Genomic DNA, 24,173 nt, shown 5'->3' with positions numbered 1-24,173 from the left:
AGAAAAGGAAAGAAATAAAAAGAAAAGGTAGGAATTATTTATGATTTCTCTAACTCGAAAGCCAGGTAGTTTGAAATCCATCAAATTGACAGGGTTTCATAAATCAAGTGTCAAAAGAATTTTTCTGATCCACAAAGAAGAACTAGATATTGTTTTTTTCAATAGAGGTTTTAGTTGAGATAGCAACACACCATTTCGATTTCGTCGAGGCTTTTACACACAGGGATACGGGTGTATTTCTTTTCTTCATCCTCCTTCCCTCGTCCCGTATTTTTTCTTTTTTTTCGTTAAAGTGCAGGAAACGTAACACCGAGGCGAGAAAACGTTCGTGTCTCGTCGATGAAGAGGAAATGAAAGGGGTAAAAAGTCAGGAATCTGGGCGTATTGGTGCCGGCGTTAGTCGACGTCACGTGCTGCTATGAACGCTATGAACGCTATTGCATTTCAAGAGAAAGAAAGAGAGAGAAAGAGAAACAATGGAAGGAAAATCGATAGTGTACGGTTTACGAACGAGTGACAATACGAACGTTGAAACGTTGTGTTCGCCCTCGTAGAATATAAAGAGGATCATCGAGTCACGTTTTTCTCTTCCATCCAGAAGATAATAATACTTTATGACGTTTCAAATAAACACGCGTTCTTCGAGATGGGTTCGTAATTTTGTTTAATAACGGCTACTCGTTACATTTAATTATATTATATAAGGAAAAAAAAATCATACACAAGAAAACAAAAAGAAGTTACGGTATAGTTTAAAGAAGTGTACTTATAAAAACAATTTAAAAAAAAAATTTCCCATTTCTTTTCCCCAGGGACATACTATTAAATTAATTAAAAACCTCAAAAGCGTCACTCGACCGACCCACTTTTGCCAAAGTCATTATTCGTTTGAAATTGGAAGGACACTGTTAGGACACGGCTTTAACATTTCGACGTTCTCGAAATAATTCACGGCTCGATTCGCGATTTAAAATTTTCCTTTTTTTTTTTGTTTTTGTTTTTACGAACAATACAAATTCAGAGAGAGTTGAAAGAGAGATGTTGTCCGTTTATATTATATATTAACAAATTTAAATTATTTCAAAAACAAAGAAAGATTTTTATTAATTTATTCTTTCGTCTAACGGGGGATCTTGAAATTGTAATTTAACCAATTCTCTATTCTTGATATTCGAAGAAGGAAAATAGAATTTGTCCAAGTTTGATGTAATAATCCAAGACGTTAGTTGGTAAGTTAATTTCATGAGATTGAGTTGAGGGATAAACTCTGTTAATTTACAGCACGAAAAGCTTCCGTTTCTATATCTGCTTGTCTTAAAGTACTTGCTCGAACGAGTAATTATAGTATTAGCTAAATTTCTATTACGAATAGGCAGGTAAAAGAGTATTATCGCGCGCTTAGAGTGATATTAATGATCCATAATATAATATTATGTAATATAATTTAATATTTATAACGAAAACTTTATAAAGTAAGAGTGCGCGCCCACTTGTGTATGTGTCTGTGTGCATCTATCAAGATAATATTCAATAATTATAATCGACTTAAATAGGTAAAGTACGTGCTCACGTGGTTTATGGTGCTTTAAACTCCATCATATAATATTACCATGAAATAAGCTTGAAACTTTTACCACATCAATTTCAATGAGAATAATCCATCATCGGTGATCTATTAAACAGGATGATTCAGGAGTTTAGTAAAAAATTGTGAAGAATGATAGTTCACGTTGAAAAAATCAATTTTGTTCATCTACATATTGCTTTTGTTTTATACATATTGCATTATGTTTACATTCGTGAAAGATATTATATTAAGTTTTCTATGATCGTATATTGATCATTAAAAGTTGCTTGGACCAGGATGAACTTTTATTTTTATTAGTTTGCAAACGAGTTCGTGCGAAAATGGCCAGCAAGTGATGGAAGTCAACGATTCGGGAAACAAATAGTGAGTGAAAGAAAGAAAATAAAAGAGGTAGATAAATAGATACGTAGGGTAGAGAGAAAGAGAGAAGGAGAGTAAAAGAGAGAGAGAGAAAGAGAGAGAGAGAGAGAGGGAGAGAGAGAATGAATTTCACTATTGACGAAAATCAGAACGTTGAGAAGTGCCTCGAGCGCGACACGAAATTGCTCTCAACCGTGCGAGTCCTTCAAAAATGGGACAAGTGCTCAGTTCAAGCAACCATATATCTGAGTATCGCCTTCATTATACGCTTGCATTTTAAAGGGTTCACATAAAACCACCCTTCTAACTTTTCGAAACTATTTTACTCTATTTATTTACTTTTTTTTCTATTTTATTTTATTTATTACGTCATTCATAAGCGGCAGCAGTAGATGCAGTAAAGAAATTTTTAAATATTTTTTTACAGAATAATTCCAATTGTTTTGCAGTTATATATCTTTTTGATCTGTGATTAAGTTATTTTGTTAATATATAAAAGAAAGGGAAAAAAATTGTAACTAAATTTTAATTACTTTGCGATCAACTCGTGTTATATATTCTTTTTTTTTTAATTTTACGATAAACGTGTATGTAAAGAAGAAAAAAAGCTTCTTTTGGTGCTTTTACATATAACTTTCTCATAGAGTCTTATCCTGATTGCTTAATTACAAAAAAGTAAAGTTTTTTGTGAAATTACAAAATTTTCAGTTAGATACTCTCGGAATTTCTCTCTCTCTCTCTCTCTCTCGCTCGCGTGGCCATTAACATTAATTTACTCTCGGAAGCAAAGTGGCGAGAGGTAACGTGAAGCAGTGCTCATAAGGCAATTTGATTTTCACGTGTATATTATACATATATTATATTATATATATATATATATATGTGAGTGTGTTTATATAAATTTATCCACGTCAATATTTATACACATTGTAACCATAAATTTTCCGTACACTCTCGTAAATTACGAAACCGACAAAGTTGAACCACCCACGTTATAAACGTATACACATATATATAAATTATTTGGTCAAAAGCAAGTTTTAGAGTATATATATAAATTTCCCAATCGCATAAATGCATGCGTGATAATAGCGATCATACAAATACGGTAATATTACTCGTTTGTACGAATGTAACGTTTACGCGTGAAAATCGTGCTACGCCAATTATTTCATCAAAGTATCATACAAAAACGATACGGGATATTACCGGCTACTGTCCTTTTTAGTAAAATTAGAAAAACAAAATTATAGAGGAAAATCATCATATGGCACAATACTTCGTAACTTTTTATAACCTAATTTTTTGCGTAGATGCTCCGATACTCTCGACGAATGCAATTGTACTTTAACTAAACCAAAATCATCGAAATGTTGAATACTTTACGAGATAAATGACGTTTTATATCAGTAAATCAGTATTTTATTAAAATATAAGATATTACAATAGATTTAATACAAAAATCAAATCTTTATAATTATATTCGATATTATTCGCGTTTACGTTGGAAAAAGGGGGAGGGAAGGGGGGTGGAATAAAAGGTTAAATAAAAGTAAAACAAAAGTTTGAAGCAATTTTCAATTGAGCTCGGTGAAACTAATCCAATTTTCCGTACTCCGATATCAAAATGTTCTTGTGCAAATCGAGCGAAAGATCGCTACCAGCCGATTTCTCGCTCTCGAAAAGAAAATTGTGAGAAACGGGGTGGGTGGGTGGTAGGGGGAGAGAGAGAGAGAGGAAAGGCGGACTGCTGGCTGCTACCTCGAGAAAGTTTTCTCATTACAGGATTTATACCTGTTGCTAATGCAAGATCGAGACGATAATGAGTGGATCGCACGAAACTTTCAGGAACTGTCTGGGAAGATTGAAGCCTGCTAAAATTTCAATTTTCGATCGTCTATACATTATCAATCTTAAGAAATATTTTTAATATATTTAATATAATAAACACGCGTATCAATATATATGAATCGTCCTTATATTAACGACCACAAATTTCTTATACGTCATTCTTTTGTTTTGTAATATTCGAATATGGTTTGACTTAATTTGGGTATACAAGAAATCCGAGATCACATTTTTTATCGTTTATCGTCTAATAAAAAATAATGAAACGTGTACCACTCAAAGATTCGTCGAAGTTAAAAGACGAGGATCTTTTTCTCTTCTCGACGAATCCGGCTGAGCACACTCAGACATTTATTAAATATTTAATCCTTCTTTGTCGAGAAGAGGGATTCTAACGAAGCGAAGGGGGCTCGGTTCAATGAGGTGAGGACGATTGGAAATCCATGGAACACGCGTAAAGTTTCTGAAAAGGAAAGTACATCTTTCTTTCTCTCATTCTCTTTTTTCCTTTGCCAAGGACTAGCCGCATTGGCGTAGAATCAAGACGTGACTTCGAGAATAAGAAACACTCGATAAGAATAATAATTCGACGATCTATTCGTCGTGCACGTTAATAGTATATATATATATATATATATATATACTGCTACTATCTTCGAGGATTAAACGAAAGAAAAAAAAAAGAAAGAAAGGAAGAAAGAAAGAAAGAGAGTAAAAGGTAAGAGTGAAAAAGTCGTCGAGTAAGAATGAGTCGTCGTTAGGAAAAGATTTTCTGTTCTTATCGTTTTTTTTCTTTTTTCATTCTTTCTGAAAACGGAAGAACTAAAAAAGTATTACGACACGATATTCGTCTTTGACACGTCCTGGCCTCGTCCTGGCTACGTTCTGGCTCGTCCGCGTATTGATCGACCAGGTGTGTGCATACAGTTTGCTGCAGGATTTCTCCCTCGTAGAATCCTTTCACCTTGCATTGCTTCCCACCCACATATCAACTAACCAACGAACACGTTTTATCTCACCAACCCACGCTTACGGCAATTTCTATACTATTTCTTTCTCTCTCTCTCTCTCTCTCTCATATACACACAGAGTTGATCTAATTTTGCGCAGCTGCTTCACTTTTTCATAACCAATATATTCTCTTTGCCTTGCGGTGTTTCTTCCTGCAATTACGCGAGACGCCCTTTTACTACTCTCCACCTGACTTGTTCCAACATATAACAATACATCCTAACTACTCGTTGTTAAACACTTTAAAAAGCTTTTACGATATCGTTATAGAAAATAATTTAATAACCTCTTATTTGATTAATACAGAAATTTATATATATCCTTATAATATAAACAAGAAAAATAATAGGAGTTGCTCGAAATTTGATAGGGATTAACAATAAACGTCAGTAGTCGCCATATTTAATCGAATACAGTTTGAAAACGACGAAAGAAAAACGTTCAAAAAGTAAAAAAGGAAAGAACTTAAAAGTTTTCTTCCTTTCCTTCAGATTTTTCATTACTTTCGAACCAGATGATTCCTCTTTCTCTCTCTCTCTCTCTCTCTCTCTCTCTCTCTCTCGCTCTCTTTCTTTTTTCTGACTGTTCCTCAACCTCGTTGGTTTTCATTTTCCTTTTTTTCTTCCTAGACCGCTGATTTTGTTTACGTCGCAGCTCCCTTCCGGGGTTAATTGCATCCGGAGTCTATTCCAGGCACGCGCCCCTTAATCGAATTAACCCATAATTAGTTTACATAAAATTACGTGGTTCGTCCAGGCTTTACCCCTCCCCCTCCCCTCTCTCTCTCTATGTATATATGTATATATATATCATCTTTCGTCCCTTTCAACTTGATGGTCTTCCAACAAGGCTTACACTAACCCAACAGCTTCTAGTCTCCTTCCCTAATGCGTTAGCATGATTGTACGGTATGGCATAGCTGTGTTACGTGCACGATTACGCTACAAATAGGACGACTACATGTCTGTGAAGGCATAGCTCGCAATTTCATCAACTATGATTTAACCGGGACGTTAGAGCTTACTTTGACGTTGAACGAGCTTATAGAGGTAGCAGGGTCATAAGAACCGTGAATTCGATATCTCTTGGTTCACTCCTAAGAAAAACTATATAACTATTAAATTCTTTTAGAAAATGATGTCTTATGAATTTAGTTGTTGACAAGTTACACGACCAATTCGTTTAATTGACGATCCATCTTGTTATAAATAATTTGTAAATCAATACGGACATAAGATCGTTGATTCAACTCGCAAAATATTATTCACATTTACTTTTTCACTTTTATTCACGAATAATCGTTTATTTCGAGAATATATAATTTTACTTAATTTAAAATACATTTAATCTTTGTGGTTATTTCGTGAAAATAAAATTCGATTTACCCGGGATGACAAAAAATTGAAATCTGATCGAATTTTTACCCTCCCCAAAAAAATATTATCAAATTTATAATGGGGAAGATAGAAATGATAGAATTTATTTAAAGAGATTCTTTGTTCAAATGATATAATAAATATAAATAATTCGTTAAACGCGCTAACTAACGCGCGCGTTATATATAACTGAATAATATAATTATTTAAATATACGCTAATCGATCGATCACAATGTTCACACAAAAGAAAAATATAATATAAGACCATTTTTAATTGGACAGAAATTCTCGTTAGTATTCTATCAGAGATGGCTATTAATTCTGAATTAATTTCACAGTTTATTATTTCGTGGAAATGGATCGAAGCGTAGTAGGATGGTGGTTGGTTTAATACGCGAAACGGAAGTTTTCGATATCGGTTTCCGGCTCGGTGAAATCCAGTTTTGGGGTGTCGATGCGTTTCACCAATATACGTACTATCATGACGCATGCTGATAACACCGGAACAAAGGTCATTGTCGTGACCCATCGAACGGGTCAAAGAGCTTGGGTCCTCTCTCCATCCCTCCTCCTACTCCTCCCCCTCATCCCTCTCTCACTCTCTCTCTCAGCTTAGCTCAATCCCAGACTTCATCTCTTCCCGTTCTATCAGTAGCAGTAGAAGTGCGATGTGCACATTTGTTATTCATGAACTTGAATATCCTCACCGATGCAGGCATATTTCGCAGACAATTTCTGCAAGGTGCGATATTATATATATATGTGAAATATGCATCGACTTATCATTGTCGGTAGAATAACTTCTACCTGTACTATTCCTTACCTCCCTCCCTCTCTATCTCTCTCTCTCATTTTCTCTCCCATTCCAATACTTTCTCCCTGTTTCCTTTTCTTTCCTTTCCTTTCGTTTCCATTCCTTTTTTTTTTCTTTTTGCCTCATCCTATTTCAAGACTCACGCACTGTCGATACTTTTACAAGGAAAAAATAAAAAAGAGTTTCATGGGTTGAACGTGCGCAGAATTCTCTTGAAAATGCCATTTCTCCAGCTACCCACTGTTATACTACTTCCGTTTTACGAAAATATTGATTTTATTGATTACACGTCGTCCCTACTTCTTTTTGTTTTTTTTATTGTTTGAAAGATTACTATTTTCTTGTATCAATTTTAATTCATAACTTTTTTTTAATTTGATGAATTATTGTTATTAATATCTTCGAATATTTTAGAAATATCTTTCGTATTTTTGTTTGTTTGTTTGATTAATTTTAACAATAAGAATTAAAGTTTTAATTGTACTTTGGTCTCACAATACATATCTGTTAACGTTAAAATTCATTTAATTCAAGAAAAACCTAATGTCTTACGCGAAATAACTTAGCATTTTAGAAAAATCATCTAAAAAGAATTTTCTTATATATGATATGACTTAATAAGTAAAATATGAATTTAATAGAAACGAACAATTAAGGTATGAAATTAAAATTGATTCGTCTTTAAAGTCAGCTTTTCTTTCCAATTATTTTTCTAAACCAATCTTCCGTTAGCCGTAATATTTTATCAGATTTAATCTACGAATCCAAATTTCAATTTCATGCATTAACAAATTGCCTAACGTGAATTACTTGGCTAAAGTATATAATTCTGCCTTATTTCATACTTCAACACAGATGAATATAAAATGTATTAACTATTAATTTCATAAATTAACAATTCATTTTTCGCGTTTAACCGATAACATAATATCGATCTTTTGTAACATCAATATAACGGGAAAGTTGAATAAATAGAGATGGAAGGTGAGAGGGAAACGATCGAGCGGTCATCGTGGCAAAAGGCGGACCTTTTCCCTTCCATTCTTTTGTCTCGCAAAAGGAGACTGCATTTGCTCCGAGATGGCTCTCGGAATACAAAGGTCATTGTCGTGACCCGTCGTGCGTGGAAGAGAATGAGAATAAAAAGAGAAAAGACACGGACTGGAATAGGAACTTGAGAAGAAGAGAGAAAGAGAAAATGAGTATTAGTATGAGTACGAGTATAAATATGGAGTGCAAATGTGTGTGTGTGTGTTGTAGGAAGAATGACCCTGTGTAAGATAGAAAGAATGAATATGAGAGAAAAAAAGACAATGTGTGTATGAAAGAAAGAGAAAGAGAGAGAGAGAGAGAGAGAGAGAGAGAGAGATAGAGAAAACGGAAGCATGAGAGGAATGAGGAGATCAGGGGGTTGCCTCAAAGCGAGCACCCCTTCGACACGGTAGGCGGCCTTCTCATATTCATGAACTTGAACATGTACCTACTAGCATTCTCCAACTCTCTCTCTCTCTCTCTCTGTCTATCTTTCTCTCTTTTTTTCATTTTTATTCGACAAATACACACACACACACACACGCACGCACATGCATATATACAAAGATCAATCTTACGAAGAATTTCAGACGGATTAAACAAAAGTGAGAATTGCTTACGAGAGAAAAAATAGAAAGAGAGAGAGAGAGAGATATATTATGGAAAACTTTGATCGATTTTATTTTCTCTCTCTCTCTCTCTCTCTCTCTCTCTCTCTTATATTCTCTCGTACGAATGTTCAGCGAATTATCACGCGGAAAATGGAGAACGGTTTATACGTGTGTGTGTGTGTGTATAAAAGGGGGAGAAAGGGAGAGATAGTGTATGTGTGTATGAAAGAGGGAGAAAAGGGAGAGATAGTGTCTGTGTGTGTGTGTATGAGTGAATCTCGCTGTGTCTATTGGCGCTCTCATTTTGTACGACGCTTCAAGCGTTAATTAACGAGAACGCAAAAGGATCGAAGTCGATTATCATCATCCCACGATCGAATTCAATTTCCCGGGGCGCGATGAACGGGCATAAAATCTGCCCGCTGGTGAAATCGTTCCTATTCGTTGGTAGAAATTCTCTCTATTCTCTTTCTCTCTCTCTCTCTCTCTCTCTCTCTCTCTGTCTCATGACTTTTTTTATTTTTAATTCGAACGAACGGATTCGAAAAAGAGAAAAATAGGGGATTCCTGCGTGACGTCAATGTCGACATTAGTTAGTTCTAGATATTACGGATAAAAATATTTATAATTCGATTGAAATCAATGTTTCGTTCTTATTTTTAATAACATTTTATGATATAATATCAAATGTTAATGTTATCAAAATTATGAACTTTTTTATTATCTTTTTTGTAATTTTTTTATTGACATTTATCTAAGAGAGAGGAAACAATTATTTGTTGTCTTTTCTACTACTTGGATTCTAAGATAAAAATTGTTAACGTTGAAAGATGTTCGACGTGTTCGATAAAAACTTTGTATACCACTTGCCGTTAGATTTATTTTTTTTTTGTTTGTTTTTCTTAGATATGATATCGTATATACTTTCGTTTTTATTTATAACAATAAAAATAAAGTTCGATATCTGAAAAATAATCATTTTATTATTCATTATACTCGTTCGTTCGCTTTTAAAGTTTCTTTGACAAAATTCTCCTTGAATTTTTAACGATATTTACTAGAATCGAAACGTTGCTTTCACGTATGTTGAAATCAGAAGAAAGTGGAAACGGAAAAAGGGGAAGAAGCAGAAATAGAAGGAAGATGAATAAGAGAAGAAATAAAACGAGAGAGAAAAATGCAAACATATGCCGATCAATAAAATTCTTTGTTCGGTGATCGGTTAGAGAGAAAAAGGAATTAAATATACACGAGCATTCTGAATTCACTTCCCAGATCAGTCTGTCCGTGTGAAAAGGGATCAACATGAAAAATTAACAATCCGTACGGAAGTGCAAACTGCCATCGTGTCAAGAATAAGATTGATCTAGCATAGAGGAAACGAAGGAGGAGAAGCATCCATTGGATCCTGTCAGTGGAAGATACGAGACGTTGAATTTTTTAAAAGGAAATCGAAGTTAAACGTAAACCCTGCACCAACGACGGTCTTTTCTTTTCGTTGATATTATTTTAAGAAATGGCAAAATGTTTTTGACAGCTACATTATACTCCTTTCAAAACATATCTTCATTACTACGATCTATTATAACTTAATAATATTAGCAACAAATTAACGTGAGATAAATGATTTGTCTTATAATAACGTTTTTACTATATAAAAATCTGAATAAATCTAACAAAAATTAGTACGAAAATAATACGAGAACAGGTTAAAAAGTTTTAAGCCTATTATTTTTGACAATTTTTAAAACACCATAGAAATATAAAATAATTATTTCTATTTGAAATTCGAAACAGTTCAACCAACCCGCGAATTGCTAATAACATCTAGATACAATATATTAAAAAATTGAAAAAGAATTGTTGACCGTGATTATAACATCCTTTTGTCGTTGTAAAAAATTATCTTGATTTTGTTCCAATTGTTTACAATTACGATCGATTATATTAAACATTGTTAACATCATTTATTACTCAAAGCACTTATAAAACTTATGTTAATAAGGATAAATCTAGTCAAGCTTATTTTTATTCTTTCTTTCATCATTTTTTTTTTCTTACATCCACGTTAATTCATTTGAGGAAGCAAGGAGGTGTAATTTTCCTTAATTAATCGTTTCGGCTCGACGTGCCTCAAGACCGAGGGTAGTAGCTACGACGTTGAAGTACTTACAACAAAGGGACGCATCATAATCTCTGACTTAAAGCAAGCTCGTTCGAGATCTCTCACAGAGCTTTCCCCCTTTTTCCCTTCCTACCCCTTTTCCCTCGTTTTTCGTCCTTCCGTTGAAATTAAAAGTCTCGGCTGGACATTTCTCTCTCTCTCTCTTTCTGTCACAAACACACACACACATACTCACTGGTTTTTTAGAACCTTTACTATTAGGTTAGGGTTAAAAGTGAAAGAGAAAATATAAAGAAAAAAAAAAAAGAAATGAAAGAGATAAGAGGGTCAGGGTTAATCCGTTAAACGTAATTACAGCATATTCTTCTTCGTAATAGCTTTAAAAAAAAAAAAAGAAAGAACAAAAAAAAAAAGAGAAAAGTATTTCGAAAAAACGATGACAGAAATATAACCACCTAAAACATTGATAAATTCTTTCGATGATTTATCGCATGCTTTCGTAACTATTCCTTTTTTATTTTCTTTTTCTTTTTTTTTTTTTTTTTTATTTCTCCGCATCTGTCCCTTTCTTTCTATACATATTTCTTTTATTCTTTTTAAAGCTTTCTACCTTTATCTTAATCGTTATTCCTGAACGAGTTCGCGTTGTCTGGAAACTTCAGAGAAAAAAGCTCCTTCTATTATACATCGTACATTTTTAAACAGCAAAGTCTTGTCTTTTCCTATCCACTCTCTTCCTATCCACTCTCTTCCTATCCGAACTTAATTATCGATGCTTCAAACATTTACGCGAGTACGGATCTGAAGTTTAACTTCGGTTGATTTAATCGCGAAGACGAATGCACTCTGGCAGATAGCCAAAAATAATAACACACTGTTAAGAAAAAAACAATCTCTCTCTTCTTATTGTTAGTAAATTATAATCAAGTATTTAAACAAGAGTTAAAAGGTTTCTTTCAAATATAAATAAAACTAATTAACTCTTTGACTGTGGTATAGACGCATATATGCGTTTGGTGTACGGTTCCTAGTAAAAAAAAAACCATACAATTACGCGTATACAAATCATAAATGTGTTAATTAATATAAATGTGTGTACGCGTTATAAAAAATTAAACGTAACGGATATCATTAAGTAGAAAAGGGGATTTGATTCGAAAACGAAGTAGGATTTTGTATTTGAGGACAATCGAAGGGGAAGTAATGCTTAGGAAAGGGAAAGCTTTTTCCTGTTCGAATGTGTTGAACAGAAGGTAGGAAATGGGCCAGCCGTTAAGAGAGTATAGAAGAACGAGGAGAGCACTTCCTTTTCCAAGCACGATATTTCAGAGTATACCGGAAATTGCAACTTCGGACTGCGAAGCGGCGATTATATACGCTCTCTATAGCACGTTGGGTTAAACAACGACAATGGGGGTACAGATGTAAAAGAAAGAAATGAAAAAGTGTTACATATCAAAGCAAACACTTCTATCTACAGAGTATCGTAGTATCGTACATTTTGTTAAAATATATTTTTCATTTTTAATAATATAAAAATCTTAGGAAATATTTAAATTTAATATCTTAGGAATATATTTTATTAGTTAATTTTATGAAAATAATATAATTTATAATATATAAGAAGGATAATAGATAATCTTTCACTAATATATAATTTGTTAAAATATTATTAATATTTATAAATATATATTGAAGGTNTTAAATTGAAATAAAATTCATTTAAATGAATGTATTTTTAATCGGTGCACGAACAAACAAAAAAATTACAAATAAATCTAATAAAATATAAAAATTGAAATAATATAAAACATAAGAAATATATATTTTTGTTAATAATCATTCGGACGTGTATATATAAATGGAACGATCGTTTATTCGAGTATAAAAATTGATTAAAAATTTCGTTTTTATAAGTTTTTATTATTATATAATATAAAGTAAGAATTTTCGTTCGATAACAATGAATGTCTTTACACCGTGGGAACATGGGAAGAAAGACGTGTGTGGATCGACCTCAGCGATTTATGGTCGGAACGTGCTATAAGAACGGTGACAATGAAGGATCAGGAAAGATCGCTTGCTTGCGTCCCTGAAAGGACGAAGGTGTGTCGTCCTGTCGCAAGAGAACGCTAATTTTCTTGTCGCTGTCCTGTCGTCGTCCTTTTCTTCCTCTATTCATGATGTGAATTAATCGAAAATTCGAATAATACTACTTACTTCCTCTTCCTGCGAAGACAATTTTTTTAAGAAATGAAGTTTGAGGAAGCGAAGACATAATCGAGAAAAAAATTCTATTAACGTTGAAATAGAGTAATCGTTACGGTGAAGATTTATGATTAATTACTTGAGGATTTAGTTAACATCTTTGTCTAACGATACAATATAATTAATAAATATCGCGATAAAAAATTGACAATAGTGCCAATCATTAACAGAAACTTCATTAATCCATTCTATATGTTACCGTCAAAGCCGGAAATCAGTCATTACTAGTAATTCCTCGGCATTACTAATGAATGCAAAGAGCCTTCAGACGAAGTCGGAAATAAGACTTTTATGAGAGTTTTTCTTAGGCATTGAACATAATACTTTGATATCCTATAGAATATCAAATTACTATTTAAACAACGTTGAAAAGAGTACATTCTCAGGACAAGCACACACAGTCATACGCAATCCCTCCCTCCCCCCCAAAACAACCCATACAGGTAAAAAACATTTCGTTCTAAACCTGTGTATCATCCGATACGATATGGAACAAAAGATAAAGATTTTCGTAGAAATCTCTATTATATGTACATCTGGCTAACTAATGTCTAGAAAATATAGCCTGAACCTTTGCAAATCGATTTATAACTCGATAAGGTATTTTACACGTAGGAAATATCAGAGATTGCAATGCTATAACTTGTACAAATTTGCTAATTTTTTGAAAAGTTTTGGTAAATTTTTTGTACGTTCTCGTAAAATAAAAATCATTGGGGAAAGTGGTAATATATCTAATTGTAAAAAAAGAAAACAAGAGAAACAGAAAGTTCGTGTTTTAGGATGGCGTGGCCATCGAGATAAGTGGTCGCCAAATACCAGCACGTACGTTGCTATTTTGCACGGGCATGCATAAACGTCAACGAGCAAATTGACTTACCAACTAAACATACGGCTTTTTGTTTCTTCTTGCCCGACAACGTGCCAAAAGTATACTGTGAAACGAGGAGAATTTAAGGGTAGGAGGGTTAGGAAAGAAAGAGATAAAACTTAATATTTGCCGTATGACGTCGAGATAACGAACTCAAACTTTTGAACGTTTTGTTCTATTCCTCCTCCTGCTCCCCGCCACACCCAACTTTATTCTGTTTGCTTTTATTTTACGAACGCTTCAGATCGTATTAGTTTATAGCTCGTAAAAACTTACGACCAAGTCTACCTAACCGAGTCAAATGATCGTTCGTAATCGGTATTATCTTTATTTTTTCTTTCTTTTTTCTAAAGAAAAAGTTTTATTTTTATTGCAAATTATTTTTTTCTTTCGATAAATTGAATTCCGTATTAAAAATATATTCTTAACGCTATTTTATTGCAATAACTTTGTTAAATATATTTAAACAAATAGAAACAAAAATAAGTGTGTGTACAAAGTGGTAGAACAAAAATTCAATTTTATTTTATAATATTTTTTATTTTTAAATTCACTACAGAGAGAGAGAGAGTAAAAATTATATTCATATAATAAAGTTTGATAGTAATATAATTAATAAATTTATCTAATATATTAAATAAATAATACCTGATTATATTTACTTAATATAATTTTACCTTCAATATTTCGTAAAAAAAGAAAAATAACAAATTAATTAAAACAAAATAAACATAATACTCGTGATATTTTCAGAAGCGATATGGAGAACGGATTTAGATTGGATGGTTATTCACCGAGATCGTCTGGTGGTGCTTAGTTTCATGAATCCAGCTGGTAACTTGAGCACCTTGACCGGTATTATAACCCCGCAGCCCTTTGTAACTGTTACGCCTGAAGAGGAAACTGAGGAGGATCTTTGTGGAGTCGTAGCCACGACAACGGGTTTGTCTCGTGTCAACGAAACCATCGAAACACGAACGGAAGAAAGTTCTACTAAATTTTCCACCATACATCGAGCTGTTCTGACTAATTCAAATGTTCCACGAACTATCGCAGATTCTACAACAACTATTTTAACCAATAGTAGTAATACCACGACGAGTAAAACAACTTCTAGAATACCAGAAACAACGAGTAGTACCAGTTCAACAACACCACCAACTACAAGTTCGACGAATTCGCCAACTAAATTTTCAACGGTTCTTAAAAGACCAACTGTTAAACCAATTTTAAAAACTAATAACTCAAAGAACAAGTCTAAGATTAAGAATTTAACGAAAACATCGACAACTACTAAACCATTAAAAACTAATCAGACTACATCTGCTGGAAACATGACTGCTCAAAGTATGTCATTGATTATGAACAGTTTTGCTGATCTGGATCATCCGGAAAATTTGAACCTGGAGTTACAACCGAGTAAGTTTCGAAGATTAAATTCTTCATTAATTTCTATTTTGTTCTCAGAAAAGAAAGAGTGACACGAAATTATAATTTTATTTTTTAGCTGAATCCTATGGTCCAATCACATTGGAATACCTTAATTACGCTATTGCACTCGGTGTTTACTCCGTACGCTATCCTGCAGTGTTCTGGTCATGCAACAAAGCCCTAGGCACGATTTTCAGCGTTCAACTAGTCATCAATTCCGCTCAAAGCTTATTGGCTTACGCTGGCATGTCTGTTTTGTACAAGGTAACCGAATAACAAATATTTGACGTTCCTGTTATCGAACGAAATATCAGAATATCTCCCTACTAAATATATATATTTAATGCGATTTAAATGGATTGATAGAGTCATACTAACTATATTAACTATTGAAATGTTATTTCACTGATCATACAAGCCAGTAGTTCATTTTTCAAATGTCACATCACCTTTCTTATACATTTTTGTATTATTTTGTAGGTTCAAGTTGTTGGACCTTTGAAGGTTTTACCTCTTCTTCGATCTCGAACCTTAGCTACAGGAAGCACGATTTCAACGATCTTTGGTGATTCGTATTTTCTCCTTAATCCTCATGTTACATTAGCTCTGTTTGCCCTTTCATCTCTCCTTGTGCTGTGTTCGAGTATGGTCATGTATTTCTACGCACACGGCAGGTAAGAGATAAACTGTTGCTTTTCAGATAAAAACACTACGAGGTGTTGTTTTTTGTGTAGGATTTAAATCCTCTGACTCTTGTCAAATTCATTGCATGTTTGATATCGATTGACCATATACCGGCTTAAACGAAACTGTTCGTTATTCATTTTTATTGTTCGTTATACAAACCTATCAATTGATTAATAAAAAAAAGCAAACAATATCTCTCTCGTATCATTTGAGAATTATTAACTGTTAATACTTATGGAATATTGTAGGAAAATATATATAGAGCATAAAAATGAATGATTGATATTTAAATGTATTGTATATTTATAACAAACGGAGATGTATCGATGAAAATATAAAAATTAAAACAAATTTGTTGTTAGGTTAGCGGCGTTCCTGAACCAGGAACGCGAACGTCGCGTGATCTTGTCGAAGGATGGCCGAGAGAGTAGCGGGTGGATTTACTTCACCCATTGCACCGCCCTCTGCATGTTTCTCGCGATTGCAATCTGTAGTGCACCATTGCTCTACGACTACACGATGGTCTATCTAGGTAGCTTGGATGGTGCGATTCTTGCTTGTATCATCGGTACCGTTCTACACTTGTTACTCTGGATGATACTTTGGGTATTCCTGATTATAAAACAACGTTGGACATTCAAGTTACGTGTCACGATTGGCCGTGCTACAGTTCGTTCAGCAAGATCGGTCAAACTGGTAACCGATGTTGATTTATTATCTGCCAGAGAGGAAGAAGATAATACGAGTGCTCCGTTACTAGTTGTTGGTAATGGTCGAACATATACGATCGCTGATACATCACCAAAGAAAGCTATCATGAGTGTTATTCAAAAAGCTGCTATGGAAAGGAAAGCACGTTCCCAAGGTAAAGTATATTCAAGATCATTTTTAGCTGTAGGATAAAGGAATCGATTTTTAAAGCGATTTATTGAATTATTTTGTTACACGGAAACAGGTGGAAACGTTGATTATGCCGACGGGGAATCAACAGCCGACGGCGACGAACAAATCTATTGGCTAAGGCCAAAATTACGTCCATCGCCTGCTCAATCCCCTAGCGACACCGCTGGAACACAAACTAACGACAAGGGCTGGCTCAACAAGAAGCTCAAGCCCAAGGTCACCTTTAACGATCTGCCTAGTACGTCAGGCTCGCGGTAACTACCCTCCTCCCTCCTCTTGGTGTCTTTGTAGCTACGTCTGAGCTTACGTCTCTAATTGCTTGTCTCCTCGCTTGTCCAATCTTATCGATGTCACGTTTAGTTTAACATCCTTGAAAACGCTTACATCCTTCTGATATGGGCAATAACCCTTGTAGCTACTAATTACTTTATGTTTTCCTTACCTCTGTTTATTGTGACTCGTTCGTTATTCCCTCGACTCAAACATAAATGAATACAATGTTTTTCTTTTAGAAAATCAATTATTCGATATTAAAATGACATCGGTAATTTACACTTACCATCTGTTTGTCAAGATATTATTTATTCTCAAAATCGAATTATTATTATTATTATTATTATTATTGATTTCTATCTATCTTTTAAGATCACATCGCATTCTTCAATCTAGTAAATGCGTTCACCTTCAGTTAAAAACAATCGAGTTAGAAACCTTTCACAATTTCTCGGTAATCACGTCTAACGCAATACCCCTCTAGCCCTTGTTCTACCTGTCTCCTCTGTAATTCAAGCAATTCGTACAACTACGTACGTATTGATTCGTCCTTCTACGCGTACATACATACCTACTACTACGTACACACATTCAAAACTACCCTATACCAAATTGGATATCGTCCTCCACCACTACGCTTTATCTTCTACAAGCATAAATTCTCCTCTTGTCCGTATCTCAGTGTGCTAGAGAGGACCAACTCGCAAGCTTTAATTGTTATTACCTTACGCCGAATTTTATACCTTGGAAACGCTAACTGCATTTCGCAAATCGCAAACATTGAATCGTTCTAACGTAATTTATTCTATGATTTTCTTTCATTGCGCGCTACATTATAGACAAATTTTAATATGCTTACTTATTTCTTCACTATTCTTCTGATCTATGTTTAACTAAATTCATTTTGGTATTTAGAAGTTTAGCAAACTAATGGAGATCATTGTTATTGTTAAATCAGTAATAAGGGAAAAACCAGACGAGGTGTCGCTGACGGAGGACCTGACGATGACGGGGATTACGCCACGTTACGCGAATTACCGCTGATAACTTCATTGGATCCGGCGGACGACTCAAATTCCGAAGAAAACAAGGTAAAATATCGTCATTTTTCTCTCGATTAATACTCTTAATTTTTTAGAAGCATAATTATTGTAAACAACAAGAATATATATATATATATGTATAATATATGTACCACATATATACATAATATTGTGGTTGTATATATAAATAACGAGGATTTGTTGACTGATTGTGAGTGTTAAATATCTTCTTTTTTCTTTTCTTTTTAGTTACAACACACCTTCATTCCCATATCCTTCCTTTTTAATTAAAATGAGTTGGTCGCAAAATACAAAAAAATAACAAAAATAAGAAAACAAAAAAGGGAACGACATCGTTTCATCGCTTTTAATTTAGAATTGTTTTTTTTTTCTTTTTGCTTTTTGACAGTGGGAAAGATGGTTGATGCCACGTAGGAACGGTATACCTAAATTCGGAAACGTAAGGCACACACATGTACTTTTTACTCGTGCTTCGAAGTAACAACAACTAATCGCGTGTGTGTCTTTGATCGTATACTAACGTTTTGTCCTAATTCTTAGAAAACGGAGAGTATCTGTGTAACATATAGAGTGTAGAATTAGACCAAAATGAAAATTTAGTTATGTGTGAATTTTGAAGCTAACTTAAATAACCCATAGGCTTTGTTATGTGTTTGTATAAATGCCATGTTTAAACTAGTTAACAATTCAATTAGTGAATAATATACATATTGTAATTAAATAATAACTCTTAAAATGATCATCGCACAATCCAAATTCGGTATGGTGAACGATTAACCAAATAATCACGTATACATAATTGAAATATTTAGATTAGTAATGTTATAATTATAGAATGACTATTACGCTTTCCTTCCAAACGTTATTATTTTTTTTATCGCTTTTTTATTTTAATAATAATCACGTCTACTAACAATAATACGAATTTTAACAGCTGCTCGAGTGCGTGAACGATGACCAAGTGACGTACTACGCGAGCGCTAATCGCGATCTGCAACCCTCGGAGGGTGATCCCTCACCTCTCTTAACACCAGATCCTCTTCCCGATCCCGCTTCAGAACCACTTCCGTTGCCACCTCCGACTCCAACTACTGCACCGACCACCGAAGTTGCCACGGCGCTACTAACCACTAACCCCCAGGTACTAACGAGTCACAATCTCTAACCCAGCACCGTCAGCACACCTAAGATCGTCACTGCATTACATAAATTATAACATTTTGTCTTCTTAAACGATAAGATTTTATTTTGAAAGATTTGAACGATAATTGAATATTCTACATTCCTATTAAATTTGCAGTAACGATCCACAGCATTTCATTCTCAAGAAAAGATAGAGTTAAGCTTGTTGTAAAAATTTAAATAAAAATCCTCCAAGATGTAATAATATTCGTGTTAAAATGCATGAAGGTAAGCTTTTAGAAAAACTGTGCTCCATGTCAATCGTTTATATACGTTTTTTGATATCATGCATATTTTTATATATATTTATTTATTTGAACATCAATTTAATATTTGTTGAATTCTTTCAGATAAACGGTGGCCAAACACCACGTTGTTTACGACGAGCAGATTCTGGCATGCCACATGACGAGTTAACACCACGTTCCGATTCTTCCAATTCTCCACCATTGGACGCCGGTGGTACTGGCTCTGTAATAGGACACAGTAATACAAGCAGCAACAGCGAAACATCATCAAGTGGTGTGCACAGTAATGCAAGTAACGCCAGCAATGCCAGCCAAAGTAGTTCATCTCAACGACGAGCAACAAGCGTGGATGATTTAACTGGTGAAACGCGCGAAGAACCACGAGAACAGTGGCGTAGTTGCTCGCTTCAACGTGGAACACAACCACCGACGGCAAATACAACTTTTTCACCGCCTAATAGTCGACCCGGCACAAGCCAGTCATTCTCCTCTCCACAATATGCGAATCACATACCTCTGTTCAACAACACCGGCAATAACGAGCTCACCGGTGGCTGTCCAGCTGTCATTCTTGAGAATCCAAACGAAGCGACGGTTGTAATACGTCGTAAATTGTCAAGAACTAAATTAACGGAGCCATTAAATCCAAACGAAGAACCATTTGGTCGGTCTACCAATATGAGAATGACCTCATTTACGGAGAGTAATGATATTCGTATTCAAGCTTCTTCAGCTACCCTACCCCATTACCCAACTCAACCAATCGTTACTTATCCACATTGTTCCACCATGCCCTTACCTCATGCATCACACAGTATGGCTGGCACGAACATGAGCGGGTCTACAGGGAGCTGTGGATCCGTGCCAAGACACACCTTTGTACCACCACAGGTTCACGCGACTGTACCAGCTCATACGACGTTACCCTCACATCATAACGGCGTAAGGCTGATACACGGTGGTCCTGGTAATCCTTTTGTTAAAAGGTTCCCACCTGTTCAGCTTCATACTCAGCCTTGGGCTTTGCCAGGTCACCATACCTTCCCACAAGCACCACAAAACAACAACAAGTTGTCGGTTACAGCTCAGATCAGACAACAGAGCGATCGAGACTCGGCTAATTTCTCAATGGCTAGTAGCGGAGACTCCGATACCTGTTTGCCACATTAAATGTGACAGATCCTCCGTGAAATATTATTTCTAGAGGAACTGGTGCAATCTCGTCGTGTTGTTGCTGACACAGCGATGATCCTTGTGGATCTAGATTTTAATACGATTCCCAATAACGGACTCGATGTTATGAAACGCTTTGCGTAGAACGCAGTAGAAAAGCATCAATAGGACTTCTTGTAGACCCAAGGTCGAAGAAGTACCGATGCGAAAAAAATAATAGTCTTCACATACTTTCGAGAAGTTTGACGGCTTTTCAGGATGACTAATAATCTTCTATTCGATCAACGTTCATCTACTCTCGTAAACGTATCTCTACCAGCAGATTTAATCGTCGTCATAGATAGAAAACGCTTGCGAGGATGTCTTCGAAATTCTTGTATTTTCAGATTCAATCTTTTGAATTCATAATAATGCAGTCAACATATCATGCCAATCATTTGCCACTCGCATAATTTCTTCTGAAAATTGTATGAAAATTCTTTAGAATTTTGACTTCTTGCGTGGTGGCTATCATGAAATACTAACGATAATAATAATTAATAATAATAATAATAATAATAATAATAATAATAATAATACTAATAATAATAATACTAATAATAATAATAATAATAATAATAATAATAATAATAATAATAATAGTAATAATAATATTTAAGGGAGGAATATAATGAATGAAATATAACGATTCTCTCGTTGACATATCCCGTATTTGTGATCACAATAAATGTTATAACTATTTAATGCAATTGCAATAAAAATATGAAGAAAAATATAGATGAACGTTGATCTTAAGGTTGATGATCATCGTAAAATAATGTTCGAACGAGTCATCGTGAAAAGTTATTCCACTTTCTCGAGTTCCATTCGCTAAGATATATTTATAATTTATGATAAATTTTCTTGTGTTTCAGTGATGATGATAATGATTATGATAATGATAATGATGATAATGATGATGATGATGATGATAATTATTATCATCATTATTATGAAAAAGTGTTCGATGTATGAACGAGGAAGTTACGTGCCACGTTTAATGTTGGAAAAATTATTAGAAGAGGAAGGAACGTAAAAGAAATGAAGCATAATTATACGGTGTGTTATGATAATGATGGAAAAAAAGATACACTCACCCACGCATAATTCTACACCACACGACATCACACAAATGAACGCGCGGACGAATAGACAGATAGATAACAGAGAGACAAACAAACCAACAAACACAAACACAAGAATTCAAGATTTAATCGTATCGCTTTAAAATAAGGTTCGTGCGCGTGTATAGAATGAAAATTAAGGATAGTTAATAATTATAAAAAAAAGGAGCGATTTTTGGAATACCCTCAAAAGCGCGTCATCCGTGTAAACATATGAAATTTTTTTGTATCGTTAATTAAACGTTTATATTTTGTACCGATAATGAATAATATTGTAAATTTTGTTTAAATTTTGTTGATACTACGTGTATATTGTCACTCGGGGGTCATTCGTTTCCAATATTATGTTTTTTTTTTCTTTTGCTTCTCGGATCATAAAAAAAAAAAATTGATTCGATGAAAGGATGATCGAAAGGGAGACCGACAAGATGTGAATTTCTTTTGTTATTTTCCTTTTCCATTTAGTCTATTTGGTTATTTGTTTAAATTTAAATTATTATTATTATTATTATTATTATTATTATTATTATTATTATTCTTTTTTTTTCTCAAGCAACGCCGTGCGTTGTTGGTCAGGAAAAAACAAAACCAATGGCTCCCCTTTCGTTCGAACGAATCTTTTATTCCTATACGTATATACAACAAAAGCGCGACTTAGATTATTGTTAAGATAAAGTGCTTTTCTATGATTGAATCGCGTTAATGCTTTATATATATTGCATATGTTTAAGAATTAAAGAATGAACGATTTTAATGGTTTTGTCGTTAAAAGAAAAAGAAAAAAAAAAGAAAGAGAGAGAGATCATACGTCGTTGAATGCACCAACGTAATTAGTTTATTAATACTTCTTTGTGGATTTAAAGAAAATAATAATTATCCGCATGGTATGCATGTACGTAGGACGATTCATACAAACAATGTTTCTAAATGAATCACCGAAAAATAATTCGAGTAGGCGGATAATGGACATTAATTATAGTTATACCTATGTAGAAAATAACGATCGTGTGTTGCGCATATGCCGAGTCTTGCGTAACACGTTGTTAATTATTTTTAATAATCAATTGTGTATTAATAAGAGTAATTTATCGATTTTTGTATTGATTGCGTTTGCGATGATTTACTTTTTAAAAAGGGAAGGAAAAAAACAATAACAACAACAACAAGATAAAAGCAAACAAAATCCTTGAGCAACAATTTTCTCCTGCACTTTCTCTTATATCGAAGAAATATATATTATTGATTAAAAAAAAAAAAAAAAAAAAAAAAAAAAAACAAACAAAATAAAATCAAGAAAGAATAATGGAGAAAGAAAAAAAGAATGAAAAAAAATTGTAAAGTGTATTACTCAAGATCGGCGTATACGAGTTGATTAATTAAATTAATGGCTAATAGGGGGTAAAGGGGTGAACGATAACTGCCAATTATCGTGAGAATTACTAAATCTCCGTTCGTATTTAATTATTTTATTGACTGCCATGCTATTTCGTCCTTTTCACACAGCTATTTTAAAAGAGAAAAGAAAAAAAATGGAGGAGGGGTAGGAGAAAAAAAGATATTATCTAATGTATGTTAATTCCCCGATGGTAATCACTTGCATTTAAGTCGTTAAACAAAACAAAAACAAAAAAAAAAAAAGAAAAGAAAGAAAGGAAACAGGAATAGAAAAAGAAAAAAAAAAAGGAAGAAAAAAAGTATAATGACCGAGTTAACCACACTCGCATGAATTTATCGTTCGCTAATTTGCGTTCTTTCGCGACTATATAATCGCTTTTATAAGCCACGCGATCGAAAAGTACACTAATTGTGGAGAACTAGAGTGTGCCATAAAATATAATGGCCGAGTAACGTGAAAAATGAGAAACCTGACTAAAAGCACATTAGGTATTTTCAAAAATCGAGAAAGAAACATCATACTACTTGACATTATCGTATTTTTACCGATCAAAGATTCTCAATGTCGGTAAACAGGAAAAGAGCGGATTAGTATCTCGACGTATAAAATGAACTATATGTTTTACAGTAAAAACGTGTTCAATTTTTAAAGACAAATATATATATATATACAAATATTAATATATTTAATATATTAATATTTATTATATATTATGTGTTTGATTGATCTTGAAATATTAATATACAA

The 24,173-nt window shown here is 33.8% G+C and overlaps 1 protein-coding gene across 9 annotated transcripts in view; it reads left to right on the top strand.

Annotated features, from left to right (window-relative positions):
- LOC106784729 (protein tincar) overlaps nt 1-21,420 on the top strand; it is a 153,943-nt gene extending 132,523 nt beyond the window's left edge. For 6 of the 9 annotated variants that reach the window (XM_014744569.1, XM_014744566.1, XM_014744568.1 and 3 more), the window contains 9 exons: nt 14,660-15,325; nt 15,414-15,601; nt 15,818-16,011; nt 16,387-16,889; nt 16,980-17,181; nt 18,159-18,291; nt 18,653-18,703; nt 19,199-19,405; nt 19,797-21,420. In XM_014744569.1, the coding sequence (XP_014600055.1) occupies nt 14,660-15,325; nt 15,414-15,601; nt 15,818-16,011; nt 16,387-16,889; nt 16,980-17,181; nt 18,159-18,291; nt 18,653-18,703; nt 19,199-19,405; nt 19,797-20,864 (3,212 nt within the window). In that variant the 3' untranslated portion in view covers nt 20,865-21,420. The remainder of the gene's footprint in view (nt 1-14,659; nt 15,326-15,413; nt 15,602-15,817; nt 16,012-16,386; nt 16,890-16,979; nt 17,182-18,158; nt 18,292-18,652; nt 18,704-19,198; nt 19,406-19,796) is intronic. The other 3 variants (XM_014744573.1, XM_014744572.1, XM_014744574.1) reach the window with 3 other exon arrangements.
- Nucleotides 21,421-24,173: the final 2,753 nt, after the last annotated feature.

Source organism: Polistes canadensis, unplaced genomic scaffold (genome assembly GCF_001313835.1).
Source record: "Polistes canadensis isolate GaletaPanama2010 unplaced genomic scaffold, ASM131383v1 scaffold_39, whole genome shotgun sequence".
NCBI classification, from domain to species: Eukaryota; Metazoa; Arthropoda; class Insecta; order Hymenoptera; family Vespidae; genus Polistes; species Polistes canadensis.
This window is presented reverse-complemented; position numbering and strand designations above follow the sequence as displayed.